This window comes from Ixodes scapularis, unplaced genomic scaffold (genome assembly GCF_016920785.2).
Source record: "Ixodes scapularis isolate PalLabHiFi unplaced genomic scaffold, ASM1692078v2 PGA_scaffold9__187_contigs__length_104089568, whole genome shotgun sequence".
NCBI lineage: Eukaryota > Metazoa > Arthropoda > Arachnida > Ixodida > Ixodidae > Ixodes > Ixodes scapularis.
Window position 1 is genome coordinate 15,814,899 of NW_024609884.1, and position 25,415 is coordinate 15,840,313.

A 25,415-nucleotide genomic window follows, 5' to 3' on the forward strand; every position below is an offset into this window, starting at 1 on the left:
CCATCCACTATATATCACCCGGGCGGATATCGCCGAGGCAATGGTATGTGAATGCCTGGACTGCGTTTTATACGTCTGATACTAAAACTATAGTTTTTTTATTAGAACGAACGAAAGTCTCGTAGAGAAGTATACTTCTCTACGAGACCTTCGTTCGTTCTTCTAAAGTCTAAACTTTACCCATCTTCAATTTGGGACCCCGTGTTAACTCACACAATATCTTAAGGTCGACTGCTCAGAGAACTCGCTTGAAGTCATTATTAAGAAATATAAATGAAAGGCTTAATAAAGCGCACTGGTTTGCCCCACAGACTCGCGAATGGTTCTCTTGCTCACGCTCAGACGTTCTCTTTCTCTTTTTGCGGCTCGAGGTGATGCTCCTTTCATCGTGCTCCTCCTTCTACCACCATGTATGGCACCAGCAGTGTGTTCATAATCACTGAAATGTGCGTACACCCGGTACTGACAAATTAACATCTGCAGTTGAAGAATTTCATCATAGACCTGTTCGCTTCACATTTACTATCGTCGCACTGCCAGCGTAACATCTATGCAATCTAGTTTGGACCTATTTTACTTTACATCCAGACATGTGTGTATGTAACGGGTTACTAGTAACGAGATACTTTCATCTAGTGACTTTTTTTTAACGAGTAACAGTATTTCGTTATTTTTTAGAAGTAACGTGTACAACACCGTTTTAGATGACTCGTTTTAATTCTAACCCGAGTATGCGTCTATCGCGACAAAAAGGCAGATGGGCAACTCGAGAAATATCTACACAGTATGAAGGTATAACGTTAATCGTTGAACACGTCAGTCGAACTTTACAGCTGGGAATGTCCTTCACCCAGCGAACACAATAAATTCCGTTGGTTGAATTTTCTAGAATCGTGTACAGACCGAATGGAGACCCGGAGGTTGCCAACACGGGAAGACACAGAACCCATTGTCAACTTGGAACTTTAGAAGCAGACAGAAAAAAGAAAAAGGGCCATTCCACCAGCTCCTCCTGAAGTACAACACTGCCGTTCCTTCAAGCGCGTCAGTAGAACGACTCTTTAGCGTAGCCGGAGATGGATTCTCAAGGAAGCGGGGAAACAGACGAAAACTTCGAGAGGCAGCTAGCTACTGTTACGTGCAACGATCACTGAATAGAAGACAATAAACCATGGAACAAAAGCAGTTGTGTATTTGACCGTCGAAGTAACGAGAAAAGTAACTCGTTACTTTGGATGTAACGTAACGCGTTTCTTTTGATAAGTGGGAACGAGTAACGTATTTAGTTACTTTTTGATCTAGTAACGATTAATGGTATTTACCTATTTACTTTTTGGGTAACGCGTATATGTCTGCATGCATCACGTAGAGAACATTCTCGTTCGTGTTTGTTCCACAAAATCTATCCTAATCCTCCATTAGATGAAGAGCTACTAATACCTCTATCCAACATATCATAGCGTCTCAATCACCCATACAAGAGAGGCGTATACCATCATGTAAAACTCTGCGATGCTCTGGCGGCCTTGAGGGTATTTGAAATAAATGAATAAATAAACAGACGTTTTTTTAAGGGTATGCGAATAACAATTCGAACTTAACAGGGTTGCGTCACCAGTAGAAACGCAGACCTGGCAGACATTACACAACACACACTAAAATAGTTTACACCTTTAAAAAGGCACTAAAAAAAAGTGTTAAGTGCGTGAACAGAACACGTATGTGACAACAAAAAAAAATGAAGCTCCCCCCTTTCTTTTTTTTTGAATCACGCAGTTGTAATATTTCGGCACGTCGACTCAAAATAGACGCATGTTTCGGGCCGCACTCCTAGAGATACTGAACTCATAAAAACATTTCAAGTGTTTGGATTATAGACTAATTTCATAAAGCGAGATTTCCCGCGAAAGAAACAATCTGCGCAACACTTGCGTCGTGAAACTCATTATGAGGGAAGAGCGATCTCGAAACGTGCTTCAATTTTGGCACGTCGTCCCTACACAGAAGCACGCCGCGATACTCAAAATTAGTCTCACCTAAAGATTGCACAATTTTTTTTAAAGTTCATTTTGTAATTTACGTGTTCTTTCTGTCGAAGCACTTAACGAAATTGCACGTTCTGTACTTTCTTTTTAAGGGTGCATAAACAAATGTCCTTCGAACAACCTTGTTTTCAATATATCAAAGGTTGATTTTATGATCGAAAACACCTTCGTACTCCTAAATAGTTATAGGGGCACTCTAGTGGATTCTGAGATCGTCTATTTACGGTGATAATTCAATCTACGGGCTCTAAGCATCCTACAAAAACAGAAATTACACTCATGGGCGGCCGAATTCCCCGTTAAAATTCTAATCCCAGATCGTGATACGTTCCTCTTTCTGCGCCTTGGAGAAGATACCAGGAGGCGCCGTCAGAGGGCGTTTTGAAACAATAATTGTTTCAAAACGAGCCTAACTAGGCTTTTTGCTCTAGAACTAGACAAAGTTAAGAGTAAACGAAAGGGGAAGCAAGGACATAGACCAAAAAGTTGGTGGGACAAAGAAGTGAAGCAAGCGATACAAAAACGTCAGGAAGCCTCCAGAGAACACAGGTATTCCAAGCGTAGTGGGGAGTCCGAAACGGAAGTAAAAAGAAAATGGGACAATTTTATAACATGTCGCCGAGAGGCATCCAGTTTGATCAATGCGAAAATTCAGAGAAAGGGTGAGGAATGGATGAATGCTGTATGAGGGGGAGGGGGGAGATGAGGCCCCAGCAAAATGGAAGATTTCGGGGGGGTGGGGGGGGGGCCGGGCCCCATGCCCCCCCCCCCCCCCCCCCCCCCCCTGGCTACGTGCCTGCCGGGTGATAATTTTTATTCGAAACAGATTTTTTTTTTTTTTTTTAAGAATGCGTCTTTACTCATACGTGAATGCCGTCTTCACTCCATGTTTCTAGAACTCGGTGGACGTTCGAGGTGCGAACAACCGTCACAGTCTGGTAAATAATTAACTAAAGTTCGTTAATTTAGCTTTTAATTAGCGAAAATGGATATATGATTCCAATTAGAAACTTGTTGAGCGTTATTTCAAACCATAAAGCCAGTAATATTTAGAAGGGCTTTGAGCGCGTGAGAAGCGCAGTAGCGTGCTGAAGTTAGCACTCGTGCAGCAGGAGCAAGGCTACCGGTGCGATAAGGCGCCCTTGCGATTTTTACGTCTCTTATCATAGCCCCAGCCGCAAGTGGATGTTTTAGCGCACAAATGCGCTACTCACGCGCTCAGTCTTTCTGAAAATTACTGATTTAGTGGTTTTAAATTACGCTCAGCAAGTTGCTAATTCGAACCGTATTTCTAGTTTCACCAATTAAAGTTAATTAACAAATTTTAATTAATTACTCACCAGACTGTGACGATCGGTCGCCCCTGAATCTCCGCCGAGCTCAAGAAACATTTAGTGAAGATGGCATTGTAAAAGCGCCTTTATTTTTATTTATTTTTTATCTGTTTCGAATAAAAAAATATCACCCGGTATATGTATATAAAATCAAAATGAATTTGTCTTCGGAATTACATCGATGTAGTTCGAAACACCGAAATGTGAACGAAGCTCATACAATTTTGACCTTTGAACATGGGACGCTTAAATTATACGAGCGTGTATTGCCGAGTGGCGGCACCGAACGGACTGACCAGAAAGCAAACGTTGTTGAGGTTGAAGCGCACTCCACTAGATGGGGGTCAGAGCGGCTCTCGTTGGAGCTCCTTGATGCAAAATTTTGTGTATGTTTATACTGCCGGAAATTAGTCTGCCTCAGTGGGCGTCTGGTGTCTCAGCTGTAGATGAGCAATTTAGCCAGTGCGGTACAACCGCTAACTTGGGGTCTTTAACGTGCACCACGCCGTAGTGATACACGACCGCACGCCGGTACAATGCTCATCCAGATCGAAACGGGCAGGGGTGGGGATTGAACCCAGGATCCCTGGGTTCTGCAGCGCGAGCTTTCGCTCCACGTGCTCCGAGCTGGGGTCCTAATCTGGACACTTGGCGAAAAAGTCATCGAGAAATTCGGCGCCAAGGTCAAGTAGAAACTTGACCTTGGCGCTGGCCAATCAGAGCCGCCTGATTTCTCGTCGATTTTTTCGCCAAATGTTCAGATTAGGGCCCCTGGTGTGCGCTAGCCCATTCGGCCCCCGATCACCCGAGTCCATTGATATGTCTTTTACTGTCTTACAAGTGGTGCCAGTGGTGCCAGTGGTGCCAATTTTAGCGGTTTTCTCGCTTGGTTTAGCTGTTTCCTATGCTCGTCTAGCGGGTGTAAATTCAATCTCCCTTCTAGCTGAGAATTCTGAATTCTTTCAATAATATCAAGCGGGTTTTCTAGCTTTTTTCGGAGATGCTCTTGCAAGACATAATATGCATTCAATGCAATCAAATGTCATTACTTTTATTTAATTAGCAAGCTCAGCAAAGAAAAGTAGTGGTTTCACAGAATGTGGGCACATATGTACTGATGTGCGTATAACTTTTGAAAACGCAGACGTATTTTGAAAACGTCTCTGCTGTCGTGACTACGTGGAGATACGAGGCGTGAGGAAGTGCTGTGAAAAAAAAAAACGTTTACAACAACCACTTATTCGAAAACAAGAGATGCACCCACGAGTAAAGCCCAAACAATCTTGCAGGCATTATTTTTATTTGCCTCACTACAGAAAAAGGGTGGTATCATTTGCATTAAATTACACGTGTGAAAGGTGGTGTGTTGATAATGACAGGTTTGTAAAGAATAAAACTAGAGTTTAAATTTGTTTCGCTTCAAAACGAACGAATAAATATAGCAAGTTGAAAACTTGGAGGTTGATTGTTTATCACAGTTCTGTTGCTGGGTTTACAAGGACATGACGGCAGATTTACAATAATGCTTCCGGTAAATCAAATATGTAAACTCTATTCTTCAATCCACAAGGTTGCAATTTTTATAGCCGAAATAAAAAACGTCTTTACAGTTAACCGTACTATATATGTCCGAAAAAAACCGCCATAGGCCTCCTGCGCTAAAGCTTTGAAGAAACTGTGTCACTCTCATTTGGGTAGCACAAGCCAACGTTTTTATATTATTCTTCGTTTGAGTTTTTAACTACAAGTGTGAGCATGTGGCCCTGAACAGTGGTTGCACTGCACGAGCACGCGTGCTTGGAAAGCCTGGAGCCCGCTCTTGTAGCTTTTGCTACGCTCATCCTTAGGCTACAGTTTTCTTAGGCTGCATTCACACTGGAATTCGAATCGCAGCAGCGACGCGGATCCGCTTGTTTTCATCATCAACTGCGCGTAAATTTATATTGCATCTTTAGGCAACCGCGTTCGCAACCGCTTTTCATATGCAGTTGAGTCGCCAGTGTGAATGCGGCGTTAAAAGTGTTGGGAAAGAGCGCGGGGGCGCGGGCGCGTGGGAAAATAAGAATTTTCTAGGGTGGCGTTGTTCCTTACTAACACGAAGTTTCCAGTTAAAAGCTGAAAACGACTCCCCCCCCCCCCCCCCCCCCCCCCTTCCCCCCCCCCCCCCCTCCCAAAAAAAAAAGGAAAGTTTAGCTGCTTTTATCTTAAATCGAGCTTTTTGGGGCACTTGACTTAGCGCGAAGTTTATTTTATAGTTCGCAACACTAAGTAGCGCATGCCTTGTGCGCTTCGTGCGGCCCTTGGAAACAAATGGCGGCGATGCACTGAAATGAGCGACCTTAGGAAGCGAACGGTGGAGAAAGAGGTTATAATTGGCAGGAGGTGGCGTCCGTATTCTCCATATATGGAGCGAAATGTAACAGAAGTAGGAGTGGCCACAAAGTATTTCGGTGTGTCTTTTTCTTTGACTTGAAAGTTTCTTCATTTATTATTTCGCGCCAAAGGCTCAGGTGTTACATTATGATCATCAACAGCTCGCCTGCACACTCACTGACACTGTTATTTAGGAAACTCAATTAATGGTCGCCGTGTTGCCACGGCAATGTCATGCCAACGCGGTTGTATGCCCCACATTTACATGACGGAGCCCATTAACTGAGTTTTCTAAATTACAGTGTCAATGAGTGTGCAGACGAGCTGGTAATAATTACTCATAATGTAGCACCTTGAGACTTTGGTGCGGGAAAATTAAGAAACTTTCAAGTTCAAGAAAAAGACAACCGTGTTGCCACGGTTGTCTTTTTCTATTTGCATATTATTTGCATGGCGGCGTCCACTGAATCGGTGTCGAACAGATGAGATTCGGAGCCCATACCTGTTTGGACAGTAGGAGGTCGGCGTGTGGCGGACACCCTCGACACCGCGCCACAAGCATCGTCTAGAGTGAATGGTCATAGCGCGGCTTTAGAAAGCGTGCATTTCAGGCGCCGTATAGGCACGAACGCTGAGAATGGCACCGGGTTGAGAAAGCCGTATACAGAAGCCCTGCTTTCAGCAGGCGTTCGTTGTGTGCGTTGCCTTGCGTCATGGTGAGAATGCGCGTCCGCATCTAAACTTCTTATTTGTGCCACGATCATATCGAAAGCCAGCCGTGACAGCGCGGGTGGTCAAAGCACACTGGGGTGCCTCTATTTGCTGGCCGCTCCGCTGACAGGGTGGAGACACCCGCCATTTTGTGGCGAACTTTGCGGTGCTCTGGCGGGTGTTATATATATATAGCGTCTATCTTTTCAGAACTTTTGCTAAACACAACATTTTTGCACCACGACTTTGTCACACACTCTACAGGACCCACACCCAATGTGGAGCAAGTACTGACCTCAGGCGCCATATTGTGGAGCTCCATTGGCTCCATTGGTGTCTCCACCCGGTCAGCGGAAGCGGCCGGCAGATGGAGGCACCCTATAAAGGCTGAACTCCATGGGACGAATATGCTGCGAAAAATTAACGAATTTCGCCCGGGGGCTTTTGCTCGGCGCGTGGAATCACCACACTGGCTGCTATGTCGCGCGCAAAGCGAGCGTGCCGTCGGGCTACAGTCGGGCGGCGCTCGTCAGTTATTCGTCGCGGAGCAGACGTAGCCTGAAGGCCGCACAGTTCAGTTTGAGAGCGTTTGAGTGCGTTCGACCGCGTTGTGGCTGCGAGAAATCAGGGCATTCCTGCCTCTTATGTCGCGTGCCAAGCTATTCCTTGAATTGGATTCCACGCTTCATATGAAGCAGATATCTGCCGGTGGCTTGCTTTCGTTTCTCGACGGCATTGCAGTCGAACGCAACAAATAGTACGTGGAGCCTAACGTAGCTGACCAAGCGGCAAGCAGTGAGAAGCGTCGGTGGTGCGGAAGGTACACATTCTGTGATGAGTTACTTTTCCGACGTCGCTGAGCGCGACGTCATGCCGGGTCCTTGGGCATTGTCCTTGATGGCGGAGCACCCGCTCGTGGCACGTGCCTGGCGCGTTCGACGAACATTGGTTGGCGGGTACTAGCAAAAAGCGCAAAGCGTGAATTTATCAAGGGTATTTACTCTGTTCTCTCGCTCGGTTGCTGCTGCGCTTGTCCGTTTCCAGTCGAAAGCTGCTACTATATGGTTGCTATAAACTACAAGCTAGACACTACAATGCCCATTTGACATGGTGCGATTCTGCCCGGGGAGTTTCGGTATCGTGCGGCAGAAAGCCCACGGACGCAGCAGACATTTCAGCTGCCATCCACAGGATTTTGTCCCCTTTCTCTTTCCGCGATATTTCAGCGAAAATAAGGAAAATCGCAGAGCAAAATTAGGGGGAACAGGTGGCAGATTCTGAAGAGAAAAACAAAATGGAGCACGCGGAGTCAAAGCTTGAACTGCAGAACCCGGGGGGGGGGGGGGGGGGGGGGGGGGTCTTGAGTACAATCCCCCGCCCTGCTTGTTTTAATCTGGATGACAATCGTACCACCGTGCGGCTGTTCATCACTACTGCTTATTAGCATATTAAAAATAGCGCAAAAAAGACGGGACAAAAAGACGATGAAGCACACAGGACAAGCGCTTCTTCGTCTTTTTGTCCTGTCTTTTTTGCGCTATTTTTATTATGAATGTCCATTACCAACTTGCCCAGCAGACCAAGCTTTTACAATGCTTATTAGCAGTGGTGGTCTGCAGCGGCTAGCAGTGTAGACTAGCAGTCAGGGCCGGATGACCCGTAAAATACCACACTTAGCTAAATGTCGGCCAGAGATTACCTCTGCGAAGGCAACAAACTAAGACTGTCAATTGAATTAATGTGTATATCATATTTTATGTTTCTTATTACTGCTTCCAGAACGTTCTAGACGATTTTATTAGAAGCCATGGGATCGATGACCGCGCAAGCGATTCACAGGTCTTGAACCACGAACGCGGCAAAACAAGGCTCAAAAGAAGCGATCTGCGGTCAGCTAGTCACTGTTGCGTTGTAGCTGTGGGTCCCGTTAAAGGTAAAACAAACTCGGATTCCACCGCAAATTCGTGCACCTGGCAACTTTCATCCTGGCATCCTTCGCTACACACTCCTACGTCTCTTTATTACCTGTCTGCGCGTAAGCTCCAAAGTCATAGAAAAGACCTATGACAATTTTTTTTCTCCACTATTTTTTCTCTCGGCTCTTGGTTGTGAGATTTCTGCGATAAAGCTTTCATGCACTGACCATTTTCACCTGTTTTGGTAAACTATAATTGGGCCCGAGTTCATTGCTAGCGAAATCCGAAAGATCCTTTCGAAAATTTATTTCAACAAATGAAACAGGCTGCGAAAGAGGCCCCTCAACGTGCGGTCGGCAAACTTTCTGAGCTGTGAAACCACTGTTTTATATTAAAATAATATAATACTAAAATCAGGTCGGCTCGTAAACACAAGAAAACACATAAAGTCACCCCGGCGTAAGTGTTCTGTACACAGTTTAAAAGAAAATTGTATTAGACGCACTCACTGTGTATGACTAAGCCAAGTGCATCGTTTGTTTTGTAGTCTTCAAAATCGTATGAGAAGTGTACAGAGCGGCAGATCTTAATGAAAGGTCTGATGTTTTCACAATTATCTCCAGGTTAAGTGAGCGTGCAGCCTGTCAGTAGGCTTTAGCGTTTTTTCATCAGCCACCTCTGCTTTTAACTTTTAAGTGAGCGGATTCAAAGATGCCTGATATCACAGTAAATTGGTAGAGGCTCATTGAAGAAAGCATGTTGCACCAAAAAAGTTTAAATTGTACATTGAATTTCTGCTGGCGGGCCTGTTCATTTTCTATACCCCCGGACATATAAGACATAGACGCTTTTCTCCTCCTTCGTTGGCGGGAAAATTTTAATTTCAGATCACAGGCCTCCATTTGGCTCAGTGGTCTTATATCGTCGTTACATCCATGCTAGTTAGCTCTGACCGTCAAGTAGGCACTCATATGACGTCATGTGACCGCACACCACGAATTGCAAATAGGAGCTAGGTGAAAACCAGATTCATAAATTTAGATTGAAGAAATAGTAAGTAAACAGGCGAGCTGGTACCTGCCGACGTAAGCCCTATATCTTGCAGAAAGTTTTGTTTTGGAATAGCGGCATACTGGTCGTCTGATGGTACATATGATTTTCAGTAACCAAGACACGAAGTTTAGGTTCTAGTCCCTTTTCTTCTTAAGTGGCTTTAAAACCCGAAACTTGGGAGACATGACCACTGGAAGTTACAAGTGTTGTCAGACGACTTAGGTGCCATTACTGCAGAACGGAACTACGTGTAAAACATGCGAATAGCGTCGGGATGGTATGGCACCACACCTAAACTCGGCAGCAACAGATCACTCGGATCTGTATTGCTCACACCCAATCGTGATGAAGCAGGGGACATCTTTCTGTGAGCAGATACGGTCAAAGAAAAAGACAGGGAGCATGCAGCTAGCTGGTAATAATTAATATTTTTTTTTTGTAACAGCCGAGGGCTGTGGTGAGGAAAAAATCGGAAAGTGACAGAAAGGTGAACGTCTCAGTAGAAAAAAGGAAACAGGAGGGGTTATTAGTGACATGTGCAACCAAAAGCATCGTTTTGGTCGGGATTCAAAGGTTGGTTAAACGCTCCACTATGATCTTTATTTGGAACAATTCTGCTTTCATCTACAGAAATAAGATGAATGCCAAACCAGGCACGTAGCCAGGGGGGGGGGGGGGGGGGGGGGGGGGGGAAGGGGGGTCCACGGGACCCCCCCCCCCCGAAATCTTCCATTTTGCTGGGCCTCCCCCCTCTCCCTCTTACAGCAATTTGTCATGGGCGCCCCCCCCCCCCCCCCAAACAAAATCCTGCCTGGCTACGTGCTTGTGCCAAACTGTCAACTTTCAAGGTGTTATTTTAAGAATGCGATGACTCCAAGCTCCCATTCTTCTTTTTAGATACACCAGCAAACTTAGTTCTGTAACTGATAATAAATAGCAAAGATTACAACTCGTAATATCACACCGAGCCAAACCCTGGTCGTGACGTTACGAACGGAAGCCATAAGAGGACGCCACAAAAACATTTTGGAGCTAATAATCTGACAAAGGAAAAAGCGCTTTCTTATTATTATTTTCTTTATTTTAGTCAATATGTACAAATAAATCAAGTCTATTACGGTATAATTCGTGCCTCTCGTTAATTTATCGGTGTTTTATTGTTGAGTTCGCAAAACTGATCATATTTTTTTTTATCGAGAAACCAAAGCTTGGCTGATGTTTGTAAGTGTCATGTGTACCTCGAGTGCCCTCAAAGGCTGTGTGTACTTTCTTTCTAAAAAAAGTTGGAACAACAGAGAAATGCAGGGCCCTATAAAAAGGGAGACAACATGGCTTCATTTGGTGTAATGCTTCAATTACACCAATTATAAAGCTGTAATGATTTAATAACACCTATAGCTAAAGTGTAATGTAGAAACTGCAAATTTGATCGCAAAAAGGTGTAATGCTGCAAAAACACCCATCAAAATGTGTAACAGCAGCTACCAAACGGTGTGAGCTATGGACATGGGATAAATTGTCGATTACACCTATATAGGTGTTATGAAGTTTACTGTGCATGTTCAAGGCGAGAAGCAAGAAAAATTTGAGTTATATCTCTGATGGGTAATTAGACATAGGAAAAGTAGGTAAGTTTTACAGAAATATTTGTTTATATTAAAGGGGCACTGAAGTGATTTTTGAAAGTGGTCGTTTTTGATCTTATAATGTGTAAAATGTGTTAGTTCCCACATATGCCAAGTCCTATACTACAAAACCGCCTATTCATCTCAGGGCAATATAAAAACATCTGGACTCTTTTTTTCACGCGGACTACATTGTGTGGACCAATAAAAGCCCTACAAAATAAAGACTCCTCTTTTTCTCAGCGAGTGAAGCCATCGCTTGCAACTAGCCAACAAGCGCCCTTCGTCGACTACTTCACCCGGAAGAAAATTCTTCGCAAAAAGGTCGTGTCGCCATTTTTGAGCACGCTTTTTAACGAGGAATTAAGCTACGCACGGCGGTGGTTTCGGATTAGTTAGGATGCTTAGAGCGTCTAGACTGAGTTGTCACCACAAAAGGGCGATCTTAGAATAGATTTCCTGTGCCCCTTTATTATCACCTTATGAAAGCTGCAATATATGTAAAAATTGAAGAACACGAAGAACAATTGGTATTTCTTTGCTGAAAAGACAAAACAAAAAAGTGATGAGTTACAAACTCAAGCCGCCTCCCCCTCCCCCCCCCCCCCCCTAATTTTCTTTAACCGCGCCCTTGTAGCTCATAATCCGAACCTGATAGCAGTACCCCAGACTAGCAGTAGTACTGCACTGGCTAAATTTCTCACCTGCAGCAGACACACCAGTCGCACAGTGGGGCTGACTAACTTCACGCTGTCCGAACATACACACAATTTTTAGAGCGAAATTGCACCACGTGAAAGGGGCTTCACAAAGTGAACAATGTTTTTCGCTCGTGCATAAAAATTAAAAAAAAAAGTGTCACATACATTTAAAATGGAACAAGTTCAAATTTTGCCGATAAAGCGATGTGGCATGCTATTAGCATGTTTGTGATTGCTTTTAGAAATCCCGAGGCCTACATACATGTTCCTCTATTCACTTCAACTTTTGCCGAAGGAGTTTGGTTTCAGACTAAAAACGATGTCTGAAATAAAACATTGCATATGAGTGTGTTCAAAATCATACCTAATAATTTTCGAATGTAGCGGATCCCCTACACTCTTTTATGATCTGGCGAATGGTGTTTTAAACTCTTTAGATCAAACTCGGATAATTGCATACACTCGCATATTTCATAATCTGATCCCTTTATACTCGGCTTGTGTGTTTTGGTCTTGCCACTACGTCAGTACCTTAATAGGTGGGAACAGCGCAGGAAAAACCGACGAAGGACGAGTAGAAGAAGTGCACAAACACAGCGCTGACTAACAACTGAATGTTTATTTTCAAGCGAACCAGAAAGTAAACACTGGGTGTGGAGAGGAAAAAACAAAGAAGCCAATAAAAAGGAGGGAACCCGATAAAACAAGACACTACCACGCCATATCACTATCACACACGTCTGCCACAGTTCTTGATAAAAAACACTTCGTCAGCCCCCAAGTTAACCGACGGAGCACTGACGCATTCTTCCTCCCCCCTTGATAAAATATAAAAGGCCTCATCAATCTCCCGGGCTGTCTTGTTTTTGTTGCGCGCCAAGATCGTCAACTCATTGAACAGGGGAACGCAGCCGCACCTACTACAATGTACCGCAAGGTGGCCAGAGGGTGAGGAACGGAGAGCAAGGGAATGCTCCCTCGCCCTCACGTTCACACACCTCCCTGTCTGTCCAATGTAAACCCGACCACATGTGAAGGGGATCTGGTATACAACCCCTACTGCGCATGAGACAAACGGATCGCGGTGGTTAACATCACAGTGGTTATCCCTGTTCAACCCTCGGTTAACGGCGGAGCATAGTCGAGATAACTTCCGGGGCGCCGAAAACACCACAGGCACCTTATACTTGTTGGCCACGCCAACAAGCCAACGTTCCTCACCCTCTGGCCACCTTGCGGTACATTGTAGTAGGTGCGGCTGCGTTCCCCTGTTCAATGAGTTGACGATCTTGGCGCGCAACAAAAACAAGACTGCCCGGGAGATTGATGAGGCCTTTTATATTTTATCAAGGGGGGAGGAAGAATGCGTCAGTGCTCCGTCGGTTAACTTGGGGGCTGACGAAGTGTTTTTTTATCAAGAACTGTGGCAGACGTGTGTGATAGTGATATGGCGTGGTAGTGTCTTGTTTTATCGGGTTCCCTCCTTTTTTTTGGCTTCTGTGTTTTTTCCTCTCCACACCCAGTGTTTACTTTCTGGTTCGCTTGAAAATAAACATTCAGTTGTTAGTCAGCGCTGTGTTTGTGCACTTCTTCTACTCGTCCTTCGTCGGTTTTTCCTGCGCTGTTCCCACCTATTAAGATGCTTAACCAACTCGCCCAACTCTCTGCCGTGTTGAACGTCAGTACCGCCCACGCCGGCTCCCGGCATTGATTACATGTGAAGCAACGGAGAGTTGCTTTGTGCGCTACACAATAGCACTCGCTCCAAATTATTTGCGAGGTCATCTAGCGCCCTTTTAAATACAATTTCACGGTGGTGCACATGACAGTGGTGTCGCAAAAACGTCCAACAGGACGTAAAGAGACTATAAAATTTTCTAAAGAAAACTAAAAAGTGCCAAGTCCGTTTCACTTTCTAAGAAATGCTTGGTATCATTCCGTTTAGAATATCAAAGATGGGCCCTTTAAATTGTACTAATTTATTCGGAACTCCCGCGTTTCTCTTTGGACAACTGAAAATCCCTCGTTTCTCTTTGGACAACTGAAAAAATGAAAGACGTTTACAAATCTCCGTAATGCGAAATAAGAGCGCAGCTGTTGAGGAAGAGGAGGGGAAGATATGCCCCTTCTCCTCTCCTCTTTACCGTCCCCTCCTCCTCTCCTCCTGCCGCTGAATTTGTTCATAGGTGACGTGACACGAAGTTGTGACGCGATTTTTCCCGCTAAATTTAACGGGGAAACTTTTTCGATAAATTTAGTGGGGAAATTTTTTTCGCTAAATTTAGCGGGTTAGCAGGAAATTTTCCCCATAACTTCAACGTGGAAACGTCCCATAATGCAACGCGCGCATTTAAGCCGACGGCGACGCCGCTTAATCCGGAAGAGGGCGCCGAAGAACTGCCCTCTAAAAGAAGATTTCTCACATGGGCTTCTCACCTCGCTGTCTGGAAGAAGAAAATTCTAAAAATCAACACTGGTTGACTGCACACGAGTTAAAGGCACGAAACAATGCCCCAGTCTTGGTCTTACCTTTGGCTTCGCTGTTAACTTCCTTTGTTTCTTCTCGGGTAGCATTACGGTACTACTGACACAGAAGCGACGCGGCGTGGCCACGAATGGCAGGACAAACTTTGGCTCAGTTTTCTTATCCCGAAAAATAAGTAAAATGTGCCAAATTCGAGATATGACATATCTTGGTGGGCCTAAATCTGGGTAAATTCGGCACTGAAAGAGATTAGCACAAATGATTGACAACCGGAACGATGAAATCGCCGCACGCGGTGCCTCGTCGCCGCGAATACACCGAGTGCGAGAATGGTTTGGTCGTTCCTACCTTTTGAACTCGGGGCAGCATCGGCAGATCGTTATCGTTTTTAAAAAACGTTTTGCTGTATCAATACTGCCATCTATGATCATTGCCGCTTCAGCATCGTCAAAACTGTCAAAGACAGTAAATCAGTGACTAAGAAGATATCGCTGTTGTCAACGAGCAAGAAAACAAAAAGAGGAAGTCCTGGCACATCGTTATTGTTTTTAAAGAAACTTTTGCTACATCAATACTGCCATCTATGATCCTTGCCGCTATAGCGTCGTAAGAACTGCCAAAGACACTAAATCAGTGACTAAGAAGAAATCGCTGTCATCAACGAACAAGAAAAAAAAATGGAAGCTTCGGCAGTTCGTTATCGTTTTTAAAGAAAGTTTTGCTATATCAATACTGCCAGCTATGATCATTGCCGCTTCAGCGTCGTAAAAACCGACAAAGACAGTAAATCAGTGACTAAGAAGATATCGCTGTCATGAACAAGCAAAGAACAAACAAAAAATAAAGCTTTGGCATATCGTTTTCTTTTTTAAATAAACTTTTGGTATATCAATTCTGTCACCTATGATCCTTGCCGCTTCAGCGTCGTAAAAACTACCGAAGACGGTAAAGCAGTGAATAAGAAGGTATCGCTGTTATCAACGAGCAAGAAAAAAAGAAGCTTTCGCAGATCGTTATGGTTTTGAAGAAAGTTTTGCTATATCAATACCGCCATCTATGATCCAGGACGCTTCAGCGTCGTAAAAACCATCAAAGACGCTAAAACAGTGACTAAGAAAGAAGATATTGCTGTTATCAACGAGCAAAAAGAAATAAAAAAGAGCCCACGTGAACAGTCAAACATGGCAGGCGAACACCTGAGGCAGAGAAGCGGAGTTTCGAAAGCGCGTTTTGTGAACGGCTGCTGTCAGCCTGCCTTTCCCGTGCTTCAAGAATGGCACCCCGGAGGCAATCTCGTTCCCGTTGTGTTTACGCGATTGCAGCGCCACATGTCACCCTTTCCTGTGCCCGGCAATCACTCGTTTGTGCAAATATCATTTAGTGCCGGCTGTACACAATACATACACTACAACGCCGAAACACACAGATCGCAATACTGTGCGATACAGGAGGAATGCGGTTTTAACATTGTAATAGTTTATTTGTTCTCGCAAACGGACCAGTAAAAATGTTCGTTGTCGCTGCGTGAATAAACGCTTTTTTTATAAAACAACACACAAGGCAGCACTCACCACACCACGCGATTGCGTTTCCCGAAGAATGCAGTCCATTGTATGGTCTGCAATCCGCTGTCGACTGTCGCGATCGAGATTGCGGCTATTATAGACTCCTGGACCAAAAGCACCCGAGGTACTCAACTCGACGTTGAAATAACTCTTCTATTGACTGTCGTGCTTTTCCCTCGACAAGCCGCTACAATGTGTTACGATAATTCTGTCTGCTGTATAGTACACATCAAGGAAAGCTCATCGGTGTTAGCCGCCATCCTCCCGGCATGGACACTTAGGGGGTTTTCATAGACCGTTCCCGCCGTCCCGCTACACTGTCTGCAACGACATTCAGAGCTCTGCAGAAAAGTATAGCAACGTCCTCGTTACAGCGAGCGTAGCGGGAAAAAAAAATCGGTCTACGAAAACCTTTTTTTTTCCTGCCACATCGTGCCCAACGCCGGAGTAGTCGTTGTTAGGGCACATTGACTACACCCCTCCGCACACATATCACTTTTTTTCCTTTTTTTTTTTTCTTTTTGCCGAACGCGATGCTGGGGCTCTGCTGAGTCCACACACCAGAATACGCAGTGCAGCTGAGGTCACTTTTTTTTTTTTCTTCATCTTCCGAAAACTGAGCCTTATCCGGACACGCATTATTGTGTATCGTTATAGAGTTATAGTTCACAAGAGCACCACTAAGGCGTCGTCATCAGTAGGTGGCCTCGGTTTCGAAAACCTCAGTCTTAAACGCCTGAACACTGATCTCCTGCATCGTCTTGAAATTCGTCGTCTCGGGCGGCGAGGGGATCGGGGTGTCGGGCTGCGGCCGGCTGCCCAGTGCCTCCGCGTCGGCCCGGCTGCCCTGGTGGCCGTTGGCCAGGTTCTCCAGCCCTGCGCTGCTCTGCAGGATGGACTGGTGGATGACGCTCGACACATTCGGCTGCGGGAGCATGCTTGAGATAGACGCCTGGCAATCGGAAGATGACCCTGGGGGGGAATCGCCGAGCGCGGGCGGAGACAAACGTGAGTATCTCTCCGCCAACTGTTATCCTCGCTCGAAAGTGCGCACGAAACGCTCTTCTATTTGCGTCCCACAGTTTTAACGGACCCGAGACGGCCCGTGCAAGACACTTCCTGGCGTGACCAGGGACGACTCGGCCGAAGCGACTGACAATAAAACAGCGCACGGCATAGCCCAACTCAACTGAAAGCTCGCAAGTGTGTTCTCTATTCACAGGAATACGTTAAGCAGCGTGTGGTCGGCTACGATTTAAAAATAATACACATATACAGTCAGAGACAGTTTAAGAAACAAAGGACGTGGCAAGTTCCTTGCAGATCATTTATGACAGTGTGGCATTATCCGATAAGAACGTCAAAGAACCAATCCCGAAGCAAGATAAGCTTTCGCTGAGTATACTGGTAGAAAGTGAGGGAGAGGAGGGCATGGAGAGCCCGCGGCGATGTCTGAACACCGAGCTCTGGTTTGCTGGTTTGAATGATTAATGGCTGCATTCCAAGCTATCGCTACCTTGGTTTACGAAAATACGGACTGCTAAAGCTCCCCAAGGTCTAAAGTCTGCTTCACACAACTGCTTTGGTTGCGTTCGCATGCAACCAAAATGATTATGGGGACAAAGTCACGGGGACAAGTGTTCGCCGTGCACTGCATGTCAGCGATGCAAGGGATAACTTAGCGAAGCAATCCATGAGTCGCGGTTGTTGCGGTGTTTCGGCTGCAAGCGAACGCGACAGTTGCAAATGTGTGAACCATCCTTAACTCAACGATGCGATTCTTTGCCTTGGCATCCGCTACAGTCTAGCACGCGTTTTGTTGTTACTGTTTTATGTGCGTGTGCGTGCCCGTGCATGTGCGTGACCGTGCGCGTGTCTGTCCTCGTACATGCGTGAGTGTACGCTGTTCTTAATGACACCACACACCGTTGAATTTCAAGATACCCTCCTTCTAATAACAAAAACGTCCAACGAAGGTGTTTTGTATCACGCGAGCAGATTTCGGTTGCCGCTTTTTTTCCCACGATATCGCCGAGAAGAGAAAACGATCTGATGTCCCAGGTTTGGGGGCTAGCGTAGCATAACACTCGGATTCGCAACTGAGCAGCCTGCTGTCACCCTCTCTGTGTTTAGTCTCCTTTGAAACTGCGCTCACAACACTGGCGAACGTCGGCGTCCCTGCCAGCATAATCCGAGTACGCTTGTATCTGATAAAAATATTTGCCTTGCGACCGATTCGCACTGGCCTCGCAAAGACAAAACACGGGACGTTATGCGACGCCAGTTTTTTCGTCTCTGTGTTTAGGTTACTCTTCTGGGACAACGACCACGCGTATTTGTTTGTTGGATTCGCGTCTCGTTCACCCCCGGTTTGTTGATTTAAAGCTGCCCGAATTTTTTCTTCTTGTTTTACACGCGCGTTTATCGGCACCCGAGGTCGGTCGTTCCTTGGTAATTTTTTTCTGGGCCATGATTTTGGTTTCATAAGATTGTTTTGGCATACTAATTAGCGCAATTAAATAACATAAAATTAATAGTACGTCCTACTGTTTTTTGTTCTCGCCTTCTCACGTGCTATATTTCTCCTTGAAGTACCACAATGCGAGCGCACGGTGAACTTCAAACGAAACAAGGGCTACTTCGTGTACACGTGGTAGGATGTGTGCAGTGATTCCATCACTGCTATCTTTGACATCCTTGCCGGCTCATACTGCACGTACCCTGATTGTAGAAAGCCTGAGGGCCCACCATGCCGCCTAGTAGCATTTCCTGCAGGAGATTGTCCACCTTCGTCATGCCGAATAACTTAGCGAACTGAATTTGTTCGATCATCTGCCACGTGATGCTCTGGAGCGTCGGCAGCAAGAGCATGATCTCGCCAAACCGGCCTCTGGAGTCGTATTGCCGGTCGTTGATGTAGTCCTCAAGATTCGTCTGCACCTGGTACCGCAGCGCCTTGATCTTCTGGGGCTCGCTGAGGCCCTTCGTGTCTGCGAAGCACAACAGGCATTTTTAGGAGGTTAAATAATGTTGTCATTCTCAAATTCTCTGTCTTCGCGCTCAAGTCGATTAGCCATGCAAGCGTATGTCATTCTAAACAGATTCAGTTTTTTTTTTTTAATTATTTATTTTTTTGCTTGCTGTGTATATGGGTACTTAAGCTTCGAGGTTGCTTATGTTAGCATGATAATTCAATAATTGCCTCGCTTTGCGTAATAAAGACTCGTGAACTAGGTACATGAAAATTTCAGCTGAAGTGAGTGCTGAAAACTTTAAGAATGCCGTGTTTCGGGGACGTCATTCAAAAATCGCCATCTACGTTAACGGGGACGCGATGCATGGGCCATGTCTACTCAGTCATTTTTATCGACTGCTTTAAAATATAAAAAGAAAAATTAAAAAAATAGAGTTCTTCATAGTCACTGGTGGCTCTAGAACGGCTCATCTAGGCCAATTCCGATCATTTCATTATCCCGGGGCAACCACTGGAATTGCAGCGCTATCAAAACCGAAACGATGTGAACCATTCACGAAGCGAACGAAGACAATACGTCATGTTCTCTCCTTCCTAAGCTGTCGATCACTGTACAAAACATGTCGCAATGCGTCTTCGTTGGACGCACGTGTTATCGCTGTATTTAGCAATGGAAGAAACAATCCAAAGGGATTTCTCATAAGGATCGCTATTCGGCACCAAGAGTTCCAAGTCTCGTAAACAGCTAAATCTGTTGCGTTGTATAGATGGAATAGTGTACGGCTCCCTCCACCCAGACATCTCAATCCCGCCTCATGGTGCGCAAACGAATCCCTGAAGTGTACAATTCATACGTATACCAGAAAACGAAGGCCTAAGCAGGCTGGCAACGCCAAAGGTCGTCGTTGTGGGAGGTTCGAGCTCACGTGGGTCGAAGAAAACGATGGCTCGGAGGCAGGCGAATTCCGTGTCGTCGATGTGCACTTCCCGCAGCGTCGTCACTAGCTCGTCCATGATGCGAGCGCCGACGCGACTGATCTCCACCTCGGACGAGACGCGAGGGATTATGAAGTCGTTTCCCAAAAGCAGGACGTTCTTGATGTGCATAGAACGCCGCGCCAGACCAAGCAGCAGATGCTCGCCCGCGTGGGCACGCAGCAATGCCACCTGAAAGCGGCCAACGGAATCGTTTAAGCCCTCTAGAAAATTTCGCCGCGTTTACCTTCCAACAAATAACTCAAAGGGCTAATCACTGCGGTTTACGAAGGAAGCTCGACGAACGACGATCCCAAGGTATGTTTACAACTAAAAATAATGTCTTCGGTGTGGCCCCGAGCATGGCGTTTCACATGCTCGCGTTGTGCTCAGTGTACCATCACAGTTTTAATTTTTAAGTCAAAGTATAGCGTCAGTCCCGTCATTCTCTGAGCTCTCTGCGCAGATCGCAGTGATCGGCGCCTCGAGTGCTCTGCGCGAAAGTAAATGCGCGGGTATTTTTCAGAGTGTGACGCTACCAAGACCACGCCTGCTTCATTCATAACGAGGTATTCATCCAAGATGAGGAAGCCAGGCCCAGTCATATTCTGGGACGAACAAGACGCGGAAATGGGGATGGAAACATAATCTATTAAAAAGAGCTCGCCGCACTCGGCAAAAGTACATAGGGTATATTGCTTTGTCTACGCAGCTGAAAAATCAAACAAAGATTTCCAATAGAAATTAATGTTATGTTTCCGTGTATTGTGATTTATCGTAATCGTGAGGAGTAATCAGTGAAGTAAAATTCATTTTGACCCGATGTAAATTTTGCTTACAAAATATCTGTTCTGCATCTCACTCTTCAATTACTTATACACTCTAAAAAAAAAAACACCGTGCGTCTGCTTTCCCGCACAACACTCGGAGAGCCAATCACCGCAACTTACAAAGGCAGCTAAGCGAATGATGATGCCGAAACATATGTTTAGACCAAAAACCGAGTTGTGACATTAAGCAATGCAAGCGTGACGTTTTGCATTGTTTAATGTCACAACTCAGTCTGCGTTCTTTGGTCTAAACATATATTTCGGCATCGTCATTCGCTGAGCTGCCTTTGTAAGTTAAGTTGCGGTGATTGGCTCTCCGAGTGTTGTGCGGGAAAGCCGACGCACGGGCTTTTTTTAGAGTGTACGTTTCAGTTTCAGATCGTTTGTAGGTGTCCAACTTTCTTGCCTGGTCTTCAATCGACAGTTCCGTGAAGGAAGGCACAGATTTGGCCCAGTCCACCAGTATCAAAAGCTGTTGCTTCATAGACTCGCAGACGTCGCTAATGTTGGCCACCTTCTTGTTCGAGATGTTGAAGTCGTTCACGGGACTGCTAATCTGAAAGAGGAGGGAAGCAACAAGGCGGGGAGTTGGACTAGTTGGTTGAGCCTTATTGAAGTGAAACAAAACGTAGCAAAGTACGGAAGACAAGTTGGGGAAGTACACACGCAGAGTACTGTTTTACAACTGAAGCTCTCATCTCAAATACGCTAGAGTTGACAGGGGAGAAAGAAGAGAGAGGGGGGGGGGGGGGGGGGCGAAACGTTTTAAAGCTTCCATTCGCAGTAGAGTTCTTCAAATAATACGTTTTTTATAACAAACAGTGCAGAACTCAAAGTATTTCTTGCAATTCTTTGCGTAATCATATAACAACCTTGAGCATTTTAAAACGAAATACCGAAGGGCAGAGCTCATCTTGTCAGAAGCACCAAGTAGAAATTTCTAGTCTCTGTTTTGACCAGCTATCGTTCGGGGCATTTCCATTGTAACGAAGATAAGTCGTCCTACGCAATTGAATGTTCCCCAACGTAAATCGTCTACTCAAGATGAAGCTTTAAGCATCCAGAGAAAATACCTGAAGGGCGCACAAATCTATGCATAGCATGAAGGCAAAGGTTGAAACCAGACATTACTTAATGAGAGCTCATAATCTATAGGATTTTTTTTTTGTAGTTGTTGTTCTCGATATATTAATTCAAATATACATTTTCCTTTCAATGAAGTAAAGGCATTCGCCATACAAGGCATTGCCACCTCTCATTACACATATCGTAACGTATGAAAATTCCAGTTTTTTTTTTTTTTTTTTTTTTTTTTTTTTTAGCAACGAAACGAAGCGTTATTTTATAAAACAGTACATGGACCACGGAGAAAAGAAAAAGAAAAAAGCGAAGGCTGCCTCCTTTTCAGGGCATTAGAGGCCCACTGACTCAGTTTGCAGGGTCACGAGATACTCTGGCTCCAACGCTTATTTTCTAGCGCGCTGGAACACGTGGATGTCTGTGAACTACTGGCAGAGCTAATGGAAGAGGAAGAGGCCTGAACCACATCCCCGCGTTTCTTATCCGAATTGCCACTTCCATTGTGGAACATGTAGACAGGCCAAACGGCTATATGCTTCCGATACAAAATATCAAAAGCCTCATGTCATGAAATTTGTTTTCTCGCAAGTATGCTCGTATCCCCCGCCACGAGACATCTGGTCACGTCGCTGCTCATCGTCTATTGCAGAAGTCCCCAAATTCGTTAATCTCGAGGAACGCCCACGTCTATACCTCGATAGCCGAGAGACCGTAGCCGGTCTTGGCATTCATGCAATGAAGCAACCCGCGGCCGCCTTCTGGGACATTCCGTGTAATAAAAAAGTTTCCAAGAAAATGTCAAAATTATAATTGATCTGCCTTCCATGATACACATGCAATTAGAATCATCGGGAACATTACGATATTTTGTCATAGACATGCAATAAATTAATAATTTTGTGTATGTGGCCTCTAGGATTCAACGCAAAGAAACTCTAGAGCCGTGGAATAAAAGAACTATAGGCGTACAAAAGTTTAATTACTGCTTATTAATATTTTATGACTGTCATCTGAGATATTCCCGGGGAACATTGTGATGTTTGTTGTTGCTCAGAAGTTGTTGGAATTCCCCAAGAAGTTGCTGTAGAAGACATTAGGGGATGCACAGATTCTGTAAAGAGTAATACTCCAACTGGAGACAGATACGTTATGCCTCACCCGGGTGGCTCAGGTCTTCTGAAATAGTGCTTAAACGGCAAGAACCCTTTAGTTGCTGGAAGGGATGGTCGACGAAATTGAGAGATCTCGGGGAAGCCCTGAGGGTACCTTCGTTTCAGACGCAACTGGCGCTGCGAGCTGATGAGTCCGACCAGACAGCGTCAAAAGCGCACCATCATGGTGTGTTTGTCATGTTTCTGTACATGTTCCGTCATCGCTGGACCAACCATTAACAGGAAAGGCCCAGTGACTTGCGCCATTGACGCTGCGTGATTCGTCCCATTTTCTCGTGGCCCAGGCGGTGTCTGGACTTATAGAGCAACTGACAACCCCAACGTCGATATTTATTCACCGTCTCAAACGCTTCAAAAGCGCGTGGCAAACACACACACACACACAAAAAAAAAAGTCAACACGATTTTTTTTGTTGTTGTTTTGTATTTTGCGCGAAAGAGTTTGTTTGAGTTTGTATCCTCCTCTCTCAATTCGAGCTCCACCTCGCTTCTTTATTTCTTTTCTTCTTTTTTTTTTTGTGACGTGATTGGCGAAGGCAGTTTTGAAAACGTTCAGAGGGGTCGCAGGTTGCATGTCTGCAATGTCTATGATTGTAATTGATAAAATGCTTTTTATATGACGACTATAAAAGCACGACACTGCTGACTTTGAAAAATAAAAATCCGACACCTGAAGTGTTATTGACGAAACATCGGCCGTCTCCTAGCTTTTTTTCTTCCTACTCTCAATATGGCGTGATGCCCGAAGGTTCGTCCGAACGGCAGCACGTTTCAGTTGAGGTTGAAAGTCAACTCCCAACGATTTGGAGACAGTGACGTTCCTTTTTTCGCAGTCCTTGTCGACAAAGTGGTGAGAACAGATCGGGGATTGCAGCCAGTCACGCATTATTTTGCGATTCATCTTTTGGAAGACTTGCGTAGCACGGCACGTGTAGATTTCGTAGTACTGGGGCAGAACTTCTCACTCAGCATCTTTGCGACATCGCCCCTCACATCGCTCACCAAGGTCTGCTACACGTAGATTTTTTTTTTTCCTTGCCTGTTTTAAAAATTGTTTTAGACGTACTAACACTACTAAAAACAAACAGGAACTAAAAAGTGACACGTCGTCTGCACGCTAGGGAGGTCTTGCGAAATACTCTCGTGGTTGGCCGGGTGGCACGTGCGCGTGCCCGTGAGCGATGAAAGGAAAAGAAAACAAGTTAAACGACACTTCCTGTTTGATGTCATCCAAAAAAACAAGGAGTGCAGCATTTCGCTAACACGTCATAAATTCGGGCGGACGTTTCACATCCAACTTTTTGAACATATTTTTTCCCCCTTGCCAATGCGCAGTTTTCAAGCTTCATAGTTTTAGGTTAATCCCTAGGGGTCATTTTCAGTCGCTTGCAATAATAATTTAAAAAAAAAAAATATACCGATGTCGGGGTTGTCAGTGGCTCTTTAAGTTGAAACGAAGGTCTATAGAGCTATAGCCAAAAGCTAAATTGGTGGCTTCTTTACCCGAAATGTTTCGTGGACAGGCGTTTCTGGCGCACGAGGAAAGTAGACAGATTCGGCTGATGTATCCAACGGTGTCTAACTTTTTTTTTTTTTGCTATATTTCTGTCGCTGTATTAGAAAATTTACCTTTTTTTATGTGTAATAAAAATTATAAATAAATCAAGCTGCACCAAAAACAGTCGAATAAAACGTGCCATAAAAATAAAGACGACGGCCATCACGATCGAGAACAATTATTGGTCTTTCTTACCAGTTAATACTAAAGAACGTCGGGCAGCGAAAAAAAAAATGGGGGGGAGAAGGGAGCGATCTGGAGACGGCGCGTGCCTTGCTTTCACACCTGCCATTGGTCGTAACACTGCAGCAACCCGCTGACGGAGTCTTATCTCCCACGCGTTTACCAACTGACATTTATATTTATACCGGGCGTGCATCCGATCGCGCCGCCATTTTTAGCGCGCTTGCTCCAGATTTCCCTTCCGAGCGAAAGTTTATTCTACTATAAAGCTCGGAGGCCTCCGTGCTGCCAGGCTCGAAAAGGGTATCATATTTCGCTCACTACGAGAGGTGGACCAAAACGCACTTTTGCAGACGGTATCACCTTGCCAAGGCGAGCACGTTTCTATTATGTAGCAATTTTCTGCGTCAAAAAAAAAAGCGGAAAATACGAGAGTTTACGGCCAGAAGGATGCCGGATGTGTCACGTCCCGGTGCGTATTGGCCGGAATGAGAAAGGGGAGGATGAGGTAGAGGAGTTTACTTTATTGCAAAGACGCCGAAACAACGCACTCTACCAAAAAAAAAAAAAAAGGTTAGCGTGTTTGTTGTTTGCAGAACACGGGGAGAGCCAATTATGGAGAAAAAGAGAAGGATCCCAGCGAATCAGAAAGCTCATAATACGATTGGATCCGAAAATAGGATGTGCGTAGACACCATGACGTAACGTTACACTCCCTATAGTTTTTGCAAACATTGCATTTTTCGGACCTAATCGTATTATAACTTTCGTCATTCGCTGGGTTCCTTCTATTGTTCGCCGTAGATCATTGTAAACTAGCAAACATTTTTTTTTA

General features: G+C 45.1%; 1 protein-coding gene across 4 annotated transcripts in view; it reads right to left on the reverse strand.

Moving 5' to 3' along the window:
- Positions 1 to 15,702: 15,702 nt before the first annotated feature.
- Positions 15,703 to 25,415, reverse strand: part of LOC8051288 (hepatocyte nuclear factor 4-gamma) — a 97,296-nt gene continuing 87,583 nt past the window's right edge. For 2 of the 4 annotated variants that reach the window (XM_029981113.4, XM_040503652.2), the window contains 4 exons: positions 20,994 to 21,143; positions 19,709 to 19,949; positions 18,529 to 18,798; positions 15,703 to 16,780 (listed from right to left, as the gene is read on the reverse strand). In XM_029981113.4, the coding sequence (XP_029836973.1) occupies positions 16,503 to 16,780; positions 18,529 to 18,798; positions 19,709 to 19,949; positions 20,994 to 21,143 (939 nt within the window). In that variant the 3' untranslated portion in view covers positions 15,703 to 16,502. Of the gene's footprint in view, positions 16,781 to 18,528; positions 18,799 to 19,642; positions 19,950 to 20,993; positions 21,144 to 25,415 lie in introns of all 4 variants that reach the window. The other 2 variants (XM_029981112.3, XM_029981115.4) reach the window with 1 other exon arrangement.